The following is a 13574-nucleotide window of genomic DNA, read 5'->3' on the forward strand; positions in this document are numbered from 1 at the left end:
TTCTAATCCTGTGCTGCCAGAAGCATAAAAGAGCTTATTCCGCTGAGCCTCAGCTCCTAGAGAAAACTGGCATCATGCATCAGATAAAGTCCTACCCTGACTGTGTCTCACACCAGGAGATGCTTATTCTTGACACATGGATTCCTTCTGAGTGAGCTGCATCAAGGACCACCTAATGGACCTGTACCCAGTCACAGCTGGTCAGAGCCACAGACTGCAATCAATGAGAACAAAAACAATGAGAACAAATTTATAATTTGCTTGCTTTTTAAAATTTATATCCAAACTGGTTAACATATATTGTAATAATGATTTTAGGAGTAGAATTTAGTGATTCATCACTTACATGTAACATCCAGTGCTCATTACAAGTGCCCTCCTTAATGCCATCACCCATTTAGCCCATCCCCCACCCAGCACCTCTCCAGCAACCCTCATTTTCTTTGTGCTTAAGAGTCTCTGCTTCCCTTCCCCTGTGTTCATCTGTTTCTTAAATCCTACATATAAGTGAAATCATATAATATTTGTCTTTCTCTGACTTATTTTGCTTAGCATAATGCACTCTAGTTCCATCCACGTTGTTGCATATGGCAAGATTTCATTCTTTTTGATCACCAAGTAATACTCCATTGTATATACATACCACATCTTATTTATCCATTCAGTCAGTGGATATTTGGGCTCTTTCCATATTGTGGCTATTGTTGATAGTACTTCTATAAACATTGGGGTGCGGGTGCCCCTGTGAGTCAACATTTTTGTATCCTTTGGATAAATACCTAGTAGTGCTATTACTGGGTCATAGGGTAGTTCTATTTTTAATTTTTTGAGGAACCTCCATGCTGTTTTCCAGAGTGGCTGTACCAGTTTACATTCCCACCAGCAGTGCAAAAGAGTTTCTCTGCATCCTCACCAGCATCTATTGTTGCCTGAGTTGTTAATGTTAGCCATTCTGACTGGTATGAGGTAGTATCTCATTGTGGTTTTGATTTGTATTTCCCTGATGATGAGTGATGTTAAGCATGTTTTCATGTGTCTGTTAGCTATCTAGATGTCTTCTTTGGAAAAGTGTCTATTCATGTCTTTTGCCCATTTCTTCACTGGATTATTTGTTTTTTGGGTGTGGAGTTTGATAAGTTCTTTATAGATTTTGGATACTAACGCTTTATCTGATATGGCATTTGCAAATATCTTCTCCCATTCTGTTGGTTGCCTTTTAGTTTTGCTGATGGTTTCCTTTGCTGTGCAGAAACTTTTTATCTTGATGAGGTCCCAATAGTTCGTTTTTGCTTTTGTTTACCTTGCTTCCAGAGACACATCAAGTAATAAGTTGCTGCAGCTGAAATCAAAGAGGTTATTGCCTGTTTTCTCCTCTAGGATTTTGATGGCTTCCTATCTTATGTTTAGGTCTTTCATCCATTTTGAGTTTATTTTTGTGTATGGTGTAAGAAAGCGGCTCAGGTTCATTCTTCTGCATGTTGCTGTCCAGTTTTCCCGGTACCAATGTCTGAAGAGACTTTTTTTTTCCATTGGATATTCTTTCCTGCTTTGTCAAAAATTAGCTGGCCATACATTTGTGGGTCCATTTCTGGATTCTCTGTTCTGTTCCTTTGATATAAGTATCTGTTTTTGTGCCAGTACCATACTGCCTTGATGATTACAGATTTGTAACAAATATTAAAAATTATAATTTGCTTGGAAATTTTCAGTCAAGGGCCTCCTTGTAGGGGCACTATAGAGAGAGAGAGAGTTGGGGTCAGTTCCCCACCAGAACCCAAATGCAAGTTAATGTGTCTCCTCTGTTTCACTGGCCCATATGTAGGGGTTAGCTTAGAGCCACCGTCATCAACTCAACTTTTGATTGAATTACTGGTGATTGATGTTTTGTATTAACATAACTGAGACAAGACCTTCAAACTCTCAGAAAACAAGAGACCAGAGTTACATTTTTTTATTTCCTTATGCACGTGAGAGGAGAGGAGAGCTTGATGATCTTTCTGATTTGACACAATCTGTTCCATATTTGTAACATTTAGAAATTCAGAAGTAGCAATTTGAGTATTACAGGAGTGACACATTATTAAATAAGACACTTGGTCAAAATTATAGACTTACTAGAACTTAAGGGTTGTTTTCACAAGACACAGTAGCAATTTCTAAAGTCCACATGTCTTCTTATAAGACTTCTTTTTTACAATAAAATATTTTCAGACTTGTAATACCATCTGCTTTTCTTTGTAGCTATAAGGGAAAGAGGGAACATTTTCTTATGAGGCTGAGATTTCATTTGTCAGGAATTAGGAAGTCCATAGCTGAAATTCTGTTAGCACTAAGGGAAAAGAAGAAAGCTTGAGAAGCTCAAACTTGTAATATGGAAAGGATAAGAGCGAAACAGATCATGAACAAAAGAACGTGAGCCATGTAATATTTACATCCCGAGCTGAAAACCTTTTTTTAGTGTTTACCGTTTCTGTTCTTTGCTTCCTGGATGCATTACATTGTGTTTCATTTTTGATCTATGTGTATGTGTGTCTGGAAATTTGCAAGTAGGATATTGCCTGTTTTTATTGGATTATTATCACCCTTCAGGGTTTTTCCCTCCAAATGTGTGTTTGAATTACCAAATTTAAAAGGATTAAAGCATTTAAAATACCCTTATGTAAGGCATTGCATTTAATGTACCTCTGTCATACAATTTCCAGCATGTTAATTTAATCAGGATTATGGGGGCTACACATTTTACATTTTGAACTCTTTCAGAACTTTTCTGACTTTTTGTCATGGTGATGCACATGAATACAACAATTATTCAAATTTAATTTTATATACTTTTTATCAATGTATATGTGTATTTTTTGTTAAACTTTCATTTATTACTGTATAAAATCTTACATTTCATTCATTGCATTATTGGCCGTATAATTTTAAATTACCATTTTCATGAAATGTATATGAATGATATATTTTAGGACTTCATTTATATCCCTCAATTGCCCTCACAGATGATTAACTTCTTGTTTATTTATAGTTTATTTATTTTGAGAGAGAGAGAGAGAGCAGGATAGGGGCAGAGAGAGAAAGAGAGAAAGAGAATCCCAAGCATGTTCCACACTGTCAGTGCACAGCCCGATGTGGGGTGGAACTCACAAACCATGAGATCATGATCTGAGCTGAAATCAGACACTTAACCAACTGAGCCACCCTGCAATCCTGATGATTGACCTCTTACCTGGGTCTGAGGGCTCTATTTTCCTTCTTAGCACTTTGACTTTGGTACATTGCTCTGCAGCATTTGGTGTTCTAAAGTCCGAGGATAACCTGACCCTTGAACCCCTCACCTTCCTGCCCACCTTCCTGGTTCATACGTGTTAGTTTTCTCTCATTGGTGTTGTCCAGGTAGTTTTCCTTACTTTGGCATGAAAGTACCTTTTGATCTGCTAGCAACCTTTTTTTCTGCCCAGAAATTCTTTCTTTCAATTGGATTTTTAAAAATGGGTTTGTTTCTCTTGCTCTCTTTCTTCAAGAGCATCTCATAGTCATTGGTTGTAGCTCCTTTCCTATATAACTCTTACTTACTTTATGTCACTTTAATCTTTTTTCATCCTTCCTCCTTGAGGAGTTTCTCACATATTTTCACTGCTTTTGTTCTTTATTGCTTCAAATATGGATTCCAGTTCTCTCCTGTTTTTAAACTCATTGGACTCTTTATCTTAAACCTGCTCCCTTTCTCAGTGTTACCTCTTCTTAGGATGTGCTCTTGTTCAGAGAATGTGCACCTTATACATTTAAGATGTAAAGCAAGCTTTTCTAAACATTTTCTTCTGTTTCCCCATTTTCTGTTTTTCATACATGTACATATTTTCTGTCCTTTAGTTAAACTTTAACATTTTATCCACAGGCCCCATAATATTGGAATCTTCCTCTGCTAGAAGAGCTGGAACCCAGTGTATGACGCTTCCCTTGTTTCTCTAACTGCCTGCTTGGCTGTTGCTGTAATACCCTTTTGTATCACCCTGTTCAGCCGTAACAAATACCACAGACTGGGTGGTTTAAACAAAGGAAATTTATTTGTCACAGTTTTGGAGCCTGGAAGTTGAAGATCAGGGTGCTGGCAGGGTATGTTTCTGATGAGGCTTCGCTCCTAGGCTTGTAGACAGCCACCTTCTCCTGGTGCCTTCATGTGCCTCTTTCATGTGTGTGCAGTCCTGGTACCTCTTCCCTTCTTACAAGGGCACTGGTCCTTTCGGATTCAGGGTCCCCTCTTAAGACCTCATATAACCTTAATTACTTCCTTAAAGGCCTTGTCCCCAAATATAGTCACATTGCAGACATGAACTTCAACATCTGAATTTTGGGGAACACAGTTCAGTCCATAACACCTTTTCAGGGCAAGTTGAGGTTTCCAGCCTTAGGTGATCCACTGAGGTCTAATTCTGAATTGAGGAGGGAGCTTCTCTTGTTCTTACCTATATATACCCTTATTCTGATGAAGACAAACAATTCCTGAGGGACTGGGTTAAGTGCTTGATTCAAAGGAGTAACTAGAGTGACTCCCAAGTTCCCAGAACACTGGTGTCACCTTCCTCGTCTTACGAAGAGCTGGTACCAGGCCCAGCCTTCTCCAAGCACAAGCTGTCTCTAAATAGGAGTCTCTACAAATACGGTCTCTTCATGTACTTCTTCCTTTCTTCTTTGGGTTCCCTTCTTCTTTTGCTTTATTTTTAGAGACTTTTATTTCTGATTTACTTTTTATTTAAAAAAAATTTTTTTTTAATCTTCATTTATTTTTGAGAGACAGAGTGAGAGTGGGGCGGGACAGAGAGAGACACTGAATCTGAAGCAGGCTCCAGGCTCCAAGCTGTCAGCACGGAACCTGACTCAGGACTTGAACTCATGAACTGTGAGATCATGACCTGAGCCGAAGTCAGACTCTTAACCAACTGAGCCACCCAGGCGCCCCTATTTCTGATTTACTCCTAGTTTTTACTCTTAAGGACTGGGTTCCTCAGAAAACATGGATTGACTCCCATGAATAGGTGAGTTCTTGGTAGACAGCTGTGGGAATCACAGCTTTTCATCCTGACTTCCTGCCCCATGTTTTTCAGAAGTCAGAGTGCAAGGACTCCACACCCTTCAGTCCACCTTCTTCCATGTTGTAGTTGGAGGAAATTCCTCCTAGAGAAAAAAAAAAGTATCATATAAAAATACTTCTTTAGGACTTCCATACATATTTTCATAGGGAATTGGGGAGATAGGGATGGAAAAGACAAGCTTTCTGCTCTCCCCTAGCTCCCTATCAGATCCTTGTGCTTTAGCTAAATAACTCATTGCAAGTAGGGAAGCTGGTTTTCAGAAGGGGTCACAAAGTCTGGGAGCCCACACCATCTGGCTGGGTGAGTGGTGGTCATAACTCTTCTCTGAGGAGGGTCATCTCTGGTTTCCTGTGTTGTTTTTCAGCTTGGAATCCTGCGATCTAACTACAGTTTGTTGTCTAAATATCTCTAAGGCTCTCCTTAGAAGCCGGAGCCTGGTATTTCTGAATCTGTCGACCAATCACCTATTAGATGACGGAGTCAAGCTGTTGTGTGAGGCCTTAGGACATCCCAAGTGTCACCTAGAGAGACTGTCGTGAGTCTTGCTGGTTTGTTTTCCCTGCAGTCCTTTTGGGCAGTCTTGTGTGACTTAGTTAAGAGCTGTATGGGCAAACTGTTTGGGTCTGGACACCACTTGGCTCATTTGTCAATCCTGGATGAGCTCTACATGAAGTCCTCTTTTGCTTTCTCTCTCATTAGACTTTTAAATGCTGCTTTTCTTCATGAATGCTTATTTTTATTACTATTTTCCTCCTCCTCTCCCTTGTATGTAGCTGCAAGGGCATTTGTAATTTTAGTAGGTTTGAAAGGTTGATTCTATAGTAGAGATATAAGGACTGTAAGTATCAGCTAGTGTCCCTGAGAAGAGGATGAGAAACATGAACTTTGGGATTTGACTGATCCCTTCCCAACTGTGTTTCTCCTTCAGCTTAGAAAGCTGTGGCCTCACAGTAGCTGGTTGTGAGGATCTTTCTTTGGCTCTCATCAGCAACAAAAGGTTGACACATTTGTGCTTGGCAGACAACATCTTGGGAGATGATGGAGTAAAGCTTGTGAGCGATGCCTTGAAACATCCACAGTGCAATCTCCAGAGCCTTGTGTAAGTGAGCACTAGTTTTCATCCTGCTGATGTATACATTTTGAAATATATTTTAAAAGGGACAGTGTTATAAATATAATCTGTCCCTTGCATTTTCCCTACTGTTATCAATAATGATAATGCAGATGATGAGGATGATGGTATTAATGATTGCCATTTGTTGTGTCCTTACTCTGTGCTGGGCCCTGTGCTAAATTTGTTTAATCTGCACAAATGTACCTGTTGGTGTCAAATTGGCCACTGAGTTCTCAGCCCCAGGTGAGAAATGGGAGGCTTAGAAAGATTATATAGCTTGCCTCATGCTCATGAGAACATGGTGGATTCAGGACTAAAGTCTGCCTGTCCAACTCCATATTCTGGGTCTAGAACAGGTAAATGTATATGAACACCACTAAACAGGAATGTAGCATCCCATGGTAGGGCTGGATCACAGTGTGATTATTCTGTTCATTGCCCTTAGATGAATTCCCAGATGTGGAATTGATGAGCCAAAATTTTTACTTTGTCAGACGTGGTTACATTTTCTCCAATAGATTGTTCATAATTCCTTGGCAGTCTAGAAGTCTGCATTTTAACATCCTCATCGAGTATCTACTGGTTGTTTTTTTTATCAGTATTGATTAGATAATTGAAAGTAACTTTAAAAATGATTTGATGTTGAGGGGCGCCTGGCTGCCTCAGCTGGTAGAGCATGTGACTCTTGATCTTGGGGTCATGAGTTCAAGCCCGACCTTGGGCATGGAGCCTTCTTAAAAAAATAATAAAATAAATAAATAAAAATAATTTAACGTTGAGCATCTTTTCAAATGTTTTTGGCCTTTAATATTCTAGGAATTGCCTCTTCATAGGCTCCATTTTCCTCTGTATGTTTTCTGTTGTATATGTTATGGTTATTAATATCACATACATTATAGCCATTATTTTTTCTGTTTTGCAAATAATTTACCTAGCATGTTTCTGTGTGTTTTCTCGTGGCCATTTTTAGAATACAGAAGTTTAAAATTCTTGTGAAGTCACATTATCTTCCTCCTCATGACTTTTAGAAGTTTTGTCATAATTGGAAATACCTTTATTTAAAAAACCCTACTTATGTCTATTCTTTATGGTTTAATTTTTAACATGTAAGTGTTAAATTATTCCTACTTTGTTATAAGGCTTAAAACTTATTTTCTCCCATATGTCAGGTCTGCTTTCCCAAATGACTTATAGTATAATAGATCTTTTCCCTACTGATTGGAAATGCCACTTTTATTATATAAAAAAGTACTTTTTTATGATTACTCCCATTCTATTCCATATGCCTACTCCTCTCCATATAGCTACTTTTGCAATTAGGTACTGTATTTATGCACAGTGTGAAGAGGTTAACATTTCATTTATAGTAAAGAAGAATTATGGGGGCATCTGGGTGGCTCAGTCAGTTGGGCATCTGAGTTGGTTTCAGCTCAGGTCATGATCTCACAGTTCATGAGGTTGAGCCCTGTATCGGGCTCTGCACTGACAGCACGGAGCCTGCTTAAGATTCTCTCTCTCTCTTTCAAAATAAATTTTAAAATCTAGCATTTGAAAAGAAAAATTCTGAAGAACATGGATATCTCAAGTGAATATTCTGAAGGATATTCTGAAGAATATCCCAAGTGAGACAGGCAAAGAGGTAATGAGGGAGAGGGTATTTGTTCTGAGATGAGTGTTGGCAAGTAGGTGAGGGAGCACAGGATGAAACCTTTGCAAAATCTCTGGGCAGTAAAGCAGTGATTCCATGTGTCCTCACACTGTCCTTCCTATAGGCTGAGGCGTTGCCACTTCACCTCACTGAGCGGTCAACATCTCTCCTCTTCTCTCCTACGCAACAAGAGCCTGACACATCTGGATCTGGGGTCCAACTGGCTACAAGATGATGGAGTAAAGCTTCTGTGCGATGTCTTTCGGCATCCCAGCTGTAACCTTCAGGACCTGGGGTAGGTTTTCTGTGACCTGACCTTCCATGTTTTAACAGATGAGTGAAGAAGGGCTGAGCTGAGTATCTGTCAGAGAAAAGAATACACAGCTGATTCTCTCTCTCTCCTCCTGCTGGAGACAAGCTGAGGAAGTATGTTCATCAGATTTTTCTTAAATAGTTACTACAGTAATTGTAATCAACCTGTTTGTACCTCACTGAATCTACTGTGTGTCCTCTGCTCTACATCCCTGAAGCAGAAACTGTGCTCTACTAGTTTTTCTTTCTTCAATTCATGTTTATAATTAGGTCAACTTTTAAACTGGGAAGGGAATTTTAAAAAATATCCAATAATCCAGTCATTCTGTTGTTGTTTATTTAAATGTTTTTATTTATTTTGAAAGCAAGACAGTGAGAGCAGGGGAGGGGCGGGGGGGGGTGGGGAGGGTGAATCTCAAGCAGGCTCCACACTGTCAGCACAGAGCGCGACACGAGGCTCAATCCCATGACCCTAGGATCGTGACCTGAGCTGAAATCAAGAGTCAGACACTCAACTGACTGAGCCACCCTGGTGCCCCATATCTCTACCTTCTTTAGGAAAATATATATGATCTAATTCTCTGAAGTTTCCTTGACTATTATTCAACTAGAAGGCAAAATTTTACTTCATGGAAATTATGTTTAAACCCAATACCTTTTATTTCAGCCACAATTTCTATAATTTCTAAGTGACCTACATACACAAGATGTTTGGTTAGTCCACTTGCTCTCCTTACCTTTGCTATAAACAGACAAATTTGTGCTTTCGTAGCTACCTTCATAGCTTCTATGCAGGCCATGCCAGTTCTCTCCACCAAAATTTACAACAAATATAAAATACATTCTGAGGGCATTAAAGATTATTACTAAGGTGATGCTCTTGCCTCTGGTAACTTACAAAATGCTGATGGCAGGGAAATGAATATACAGCCAATCATAATATATCCCATTTGTCATAAAGATATGACAGGGATGCCTGGGTGGCTCAGTCAGTTAAGCATCTTGACTCTTGATCTTGGCTCAGGTCATGATCTCCTGGTTCGTGAGTTCAAGCCCTGTGTCAGGCTACACACGGTCAGTGCAGAGCCTGCTTGGGATTCTCTCTCTCTCCCTCTCTCTGTCCTTCCTCTGCTAGCTTGCTCTCTCTCTCAAAATAAATACATTGAAAAAAAAAAAAGATATGACAAAAGTCCCAAGGAGCAAGGAGTGGGACAGAGGAGATTGAGTTACCTTAGCCTTGAAAGACGAAGAGGATTTTGTTGTGTGCAGATATCCTTGGCAGAAGGTAGGAAGAGCGAAAAGAAGGGGAATGAAGATAGGTGTGGTAAATTTGGAAAAAAACAAAATAAAAAACAGAAACACAGAGGTGTATGGTTGGCAAATAGGTTAGGGACAAAGTATGGAAAGAGAATGTTTGAGGCCAGGTTGTGAATGCTCTTGAATGCCCTACAAAAGACTGAAAGACATATCTTTTTATATGTAGGCTGCTTCCTCTTAGAATGTAACACCTTAACATTTTTTTAAAGTATTTTTATTTCAAAATTCTATTGGAAACTGAAAGCACAGAAATCTTTGGGTTCCTTGGGTAAACTTATATCCATTTTTTAGTATTGATAGAAATGTGTTTATACCCTTGATTTGGGAAGCTTGGTGGATAACAGCCTGTTTGTGGGAGAAAGCAGTTTTACCCAATGGGGTTTTTTTTTCTCATTAAGAAACCCCATTGGTTTCTACTGATAATGTTAGATGTTCCTATGTGCATCTTGGATTGTGGATAGAAAAGAGTCAGGAAAAGGGTTTAGATACCTGGGCTTCTCTCCTAGGAATAAACTAATTAAGCCTCACAACTGAAGGTCTCACTTGTCTCTTATATTTCTTGCAGATTGATGGGCTGTGCACTCACTAGTATGTGTTGTCTGGATTTGGCTTCTGCTATTCTGAACAACCCACACCTGCAGAGCCTGGACCTTGGGAACAATGACCTGCAGGATGATGGAGTCAAAATTCTGTACGAAGCTTTGAGACATCCAAACTGCAATATTCAGAGGCTTGGGTGAGTTCAGTTTTCCATCAGGAAAGTGATACCTATTTGGTAGCTAATGTGGCCAGAAGAAATTTAGTACATGAGAGAGGATGAAAAATAAATGGGGCTCGAAGGTAAGTTACTCTCAGAAATGAGAATCTGAATTTCAAATATATGCATCAGTGTATTATGTGTTGTTAGTATTAAAGCTATAGTTCACATTTCTTTCTGTTCCCTTTAGTGCCTTAGATGGGGTATGTATGAAGTAAAAGGTCCTTGCTTTAAGGTCTTTCATGTTCTGTCATCCTTCAGATATTCTGTCTTTGAATTAATTTTTCTTATTAAATTGAAGATTTTGCTAATTGTCTTCTCTCAAAAAATGCTATCTAGGCTCTTAAGGAGCCTGCAATCTAATACGGTCTTATCCTGTGTTCTGAGTACTTTTTATGTTTAATCATGTGTTGTTTAGGTGTTTATTTTCTTTTTGAATCTTGAACTGATATTGGCTAGTACATTCTTACATAGCATGAATTATTGACCTTTGGGTCAAAAATTTTGCTCTATGTGTGGGAAACCCAAATACTATGATATGTTTCCCTGACTCTTCCAGGAAAGTGCTATTTTACCTATGTTTCCGTTAACTATTCATATATTTTTATGACAACAATGATGATATTGTAATGATTGGATCTGAAATTTAATTTTATCCTGCTTATAACCTAATAAGTTAGCCTATCACTGTTTCATGGATGCTGGCAGGAAACCCAGAGTCCCATTGGAGACAGAGGACTTTATTACTCCTAGCATAGCAGCATATGCACTAGTGTATGTGTGTCAGTTTTCTTTGTCCCCCAAGTCCCACAGGGTGGATATGGATAGCCCAGATGGACACCTGCACATGGAGTGGGTTGCATCCCATGGAGCTTGGGGGACTCACCACTTTATAGCAAGCACTAAGCAAGCCTGCTCTTTGCCCCAGAGGAAGACATCCCTCAAGGCTGCTCACTGCACACACCCCCTAGGAAGTGGCCATGTAGGGTTGTCAGGGTCTTAAATTTTTGTCAATAAATAGGAGAGCAAAAGACTCACAGAAGAATGTCTCCCAGAAATATCTGCCCCCTTTTTCTGCACAATAAAGTCTTGGTTAATTTTCACATGGATATGCCATGCTCACTAATCTCACCAACAGAGGCTGAGGCCAAATCTGCTCAATTTGTCTCCTACGCCATTTAATTAAGGCCACCATAATTAGGACTCCAAGCATGGGAGGAGGTCAGATTGCAGTATTGATTTCAACTATGTCCTCAGCATCCTGGACCGGCCAACTGAATGAGACCAAGGGAGGACCAAGAAGTCTTGTTATTCATTATAACTCGTGAAAGGGAGTTTAGGTTGACCTGCTGATCTTGGTATCATTGGCAATAAATATAGGGAACAAAATCTGGCCAAAAGTAGTCCCATCCCCAATAAAGAGATATTCAGTGGTCCACACCTTCACACATAAAAAACATATAACCTGAAGGAACACAATTCATTTCATTGTGGGATGTTTTCTATTGATCTGGGTCACCATTACAGTGGTTTGGTTATGTGTCACTGAGTAGTTACAGTGTTAGACATAAATCGCATAACTCAAGGCTGCACTGGCATCAAGAGAAGCTAATGAATTTGTAACAGACTGAAACAAGGTTTGTACCGGTTGTGTTTGTACACCCGTGACAGAGGTCCAGATCTGGGGGGCTGCCGCTGATGACATCAGGTGCAGCAGAACAGTTAGGACCTGCCGTATCCACGTGGAATTTTCTGTTTCCACGGCATGTGGACAGACTGGGCAGTGGGTCACTTTGCCAGCCATAGCTGCTACTTCAGCAGACCACATAATTTTTCCAGGCAGCTGTGTTGGGTCTAGGGAAGGAAAAGAAATAATGAATTGTTCTTCCCACTCCCAGCATCTCACAGGTTCTGAGATGTTACTTCCCCAGGTATTGGTGTGGCTGTTCTTCCCCACAGTCCTGAAATCATTGTGTCCCATCTTAGTGCCTGTAACTTTGCTTTTTCTCCAATCATCCCCTGCTCGTACCCAGGCTTTCAGTCCAGAGGGATCTGGCAGGAGAAAAATAAAGCATTTTTTGTAATATTTCTATAAACCCATTCTATTCTACATCTTTGCTTGTAGGGGGACTTCTCAAGCAGTATACTCAACCAAATGGTCATTATCCTCATGATCCAAAGGTGACTCCAGGTGTCTGAAGCCAAATTAAGTTTGAACCCCACAGGTCCTTTGTGGCTGGCCTGTCACCTGGAGGGTACACCAGTTAGGCTGGCCTGGAGTTGCTGTTATGGAAAGAAAAGTATCATGAAATTTCAAAGGTTTTATATGACTTTCTGTCCCTTTCATCGTAATCATTACTCAGGAAGTGGCCAGACAGAGATGAACCATTTCAGGGGATAGCCATATTTAGTGACCAAATGCCCCACTATACTATGTTGACCAGGAGGTGGTGAGGGAGGTAGGGTCACAGATCTTTGTAATTTCGAAAGATCATTCCAGAGCTCAGTAATACCAGATGCCTGTGGATGGTAGGGACCATGGAATGTTCATTGAATACCTTGACTATTGGCTCATTGTTTCTTCAAAATGAGAGATCTAAGTACTATTATCCTTGACTTTTTGTATATCTGGAAATGTCTCAGTTTTCTATGACATTGAGTGGCAGCTTGGTTGTGTTCATATTTTGGTCATCCTTCCTCTGAGAGTTTTACAGAAAGTCCACTGCCTGCTAGCATTGAATCTAGTTAGAGAAAAGTCTGAAGCCAACTGATTCTTCCCTTTTAGTGTCCTTACTGGTTAAACATACTTTTTTTTTTTTTTTTTTTTGGCTTGAATGTCCGTAGAATTGCTCTTTAGGAACAATAATTTGTCCTGTGTAGAATTTTCCTCATTAATATTTTCCTGAGGAAATGGTCTGCCATTTCAACATGTAGATTGTATTTTTTTATAGGGTTTCCTGTGTTTTAATTTCTGCTTATCTAATTTGTTTTCAGGGTCACTAATTACACTTAGGTTGGATCTCTTTTGTCTGTCTTTATAATTTTTTTCTAATCTTTTAAAACTCATTTTCCTTTCACTTTTCTCTAACCCATAATTTTAAGTTCATTTTCAGCAGTGATGACCCCCTTTCTGCTTCTTCCAGTGTCATCTACAGTCCATAATTTTTATTTTTCTCTTCTGATATTTTAAAGATCTGCCTATATTCATATGTTTTGTTTCTTAAATTTCACATATGAGTGAAATCATATGGTATCTGTCTTTCTCTGACTGACTTATTTTGCTTGGCATATTCTGTAGCTCCATCCACATTGTTGCAAATGGCAAGATTTTAT

The 13574-nt window shown here is 39.5% G+C and overlaps 1 protein-coding gene across 5 annotated transcripts in view; it reads left to right on the top strand.

The window, feature by feature from the left end:
* The window catches only part of NLRP14 (NLR family pyrin domain containing 14), a 76274-nt gene that overhangs the window by 30602 nt on the left and 32098 nt on the right, over positions 1–13574 (top strand). For 3 of the 5 annotated variants that reach the window (XM_042906000.1, XM_042906002.1, XM_042905999.1), the window contains exons 7-9: positions 6022–6192; positions 7980–8150; positions 10050–10220. In XM_042906000.1, the coding sequence (XP_042761934.1) occupies positions 6022–6192; positions 7980–8150; positions 10050–10220 (513 nt within the window). Of the gene's footprint in view, positions 1–5457; positions 5629–6021; positions 6193–7979; positions 8151–10049; positions 10221–13574 lie in introns of all 5 variants that reach the window. The other 2 variants (XM_042905998.1, XM_042906001.1) reach the window with 2 other exon arrangements.

Source organism: Panthera leo, chromosome D1, assembly GCF_018350215.1.
Source record: "Panthera leo isolate Ple1 chromosome D1, P.leo_Ple1_pat1.1, whole genome shotgun sequence".
NCBI classification, from domain to species: domain Eukaryota; kingdom Metazoa; phylum Chordata; class Mammalia; order Carnivora; family Felidae; genus Panthera; species Panthera leo.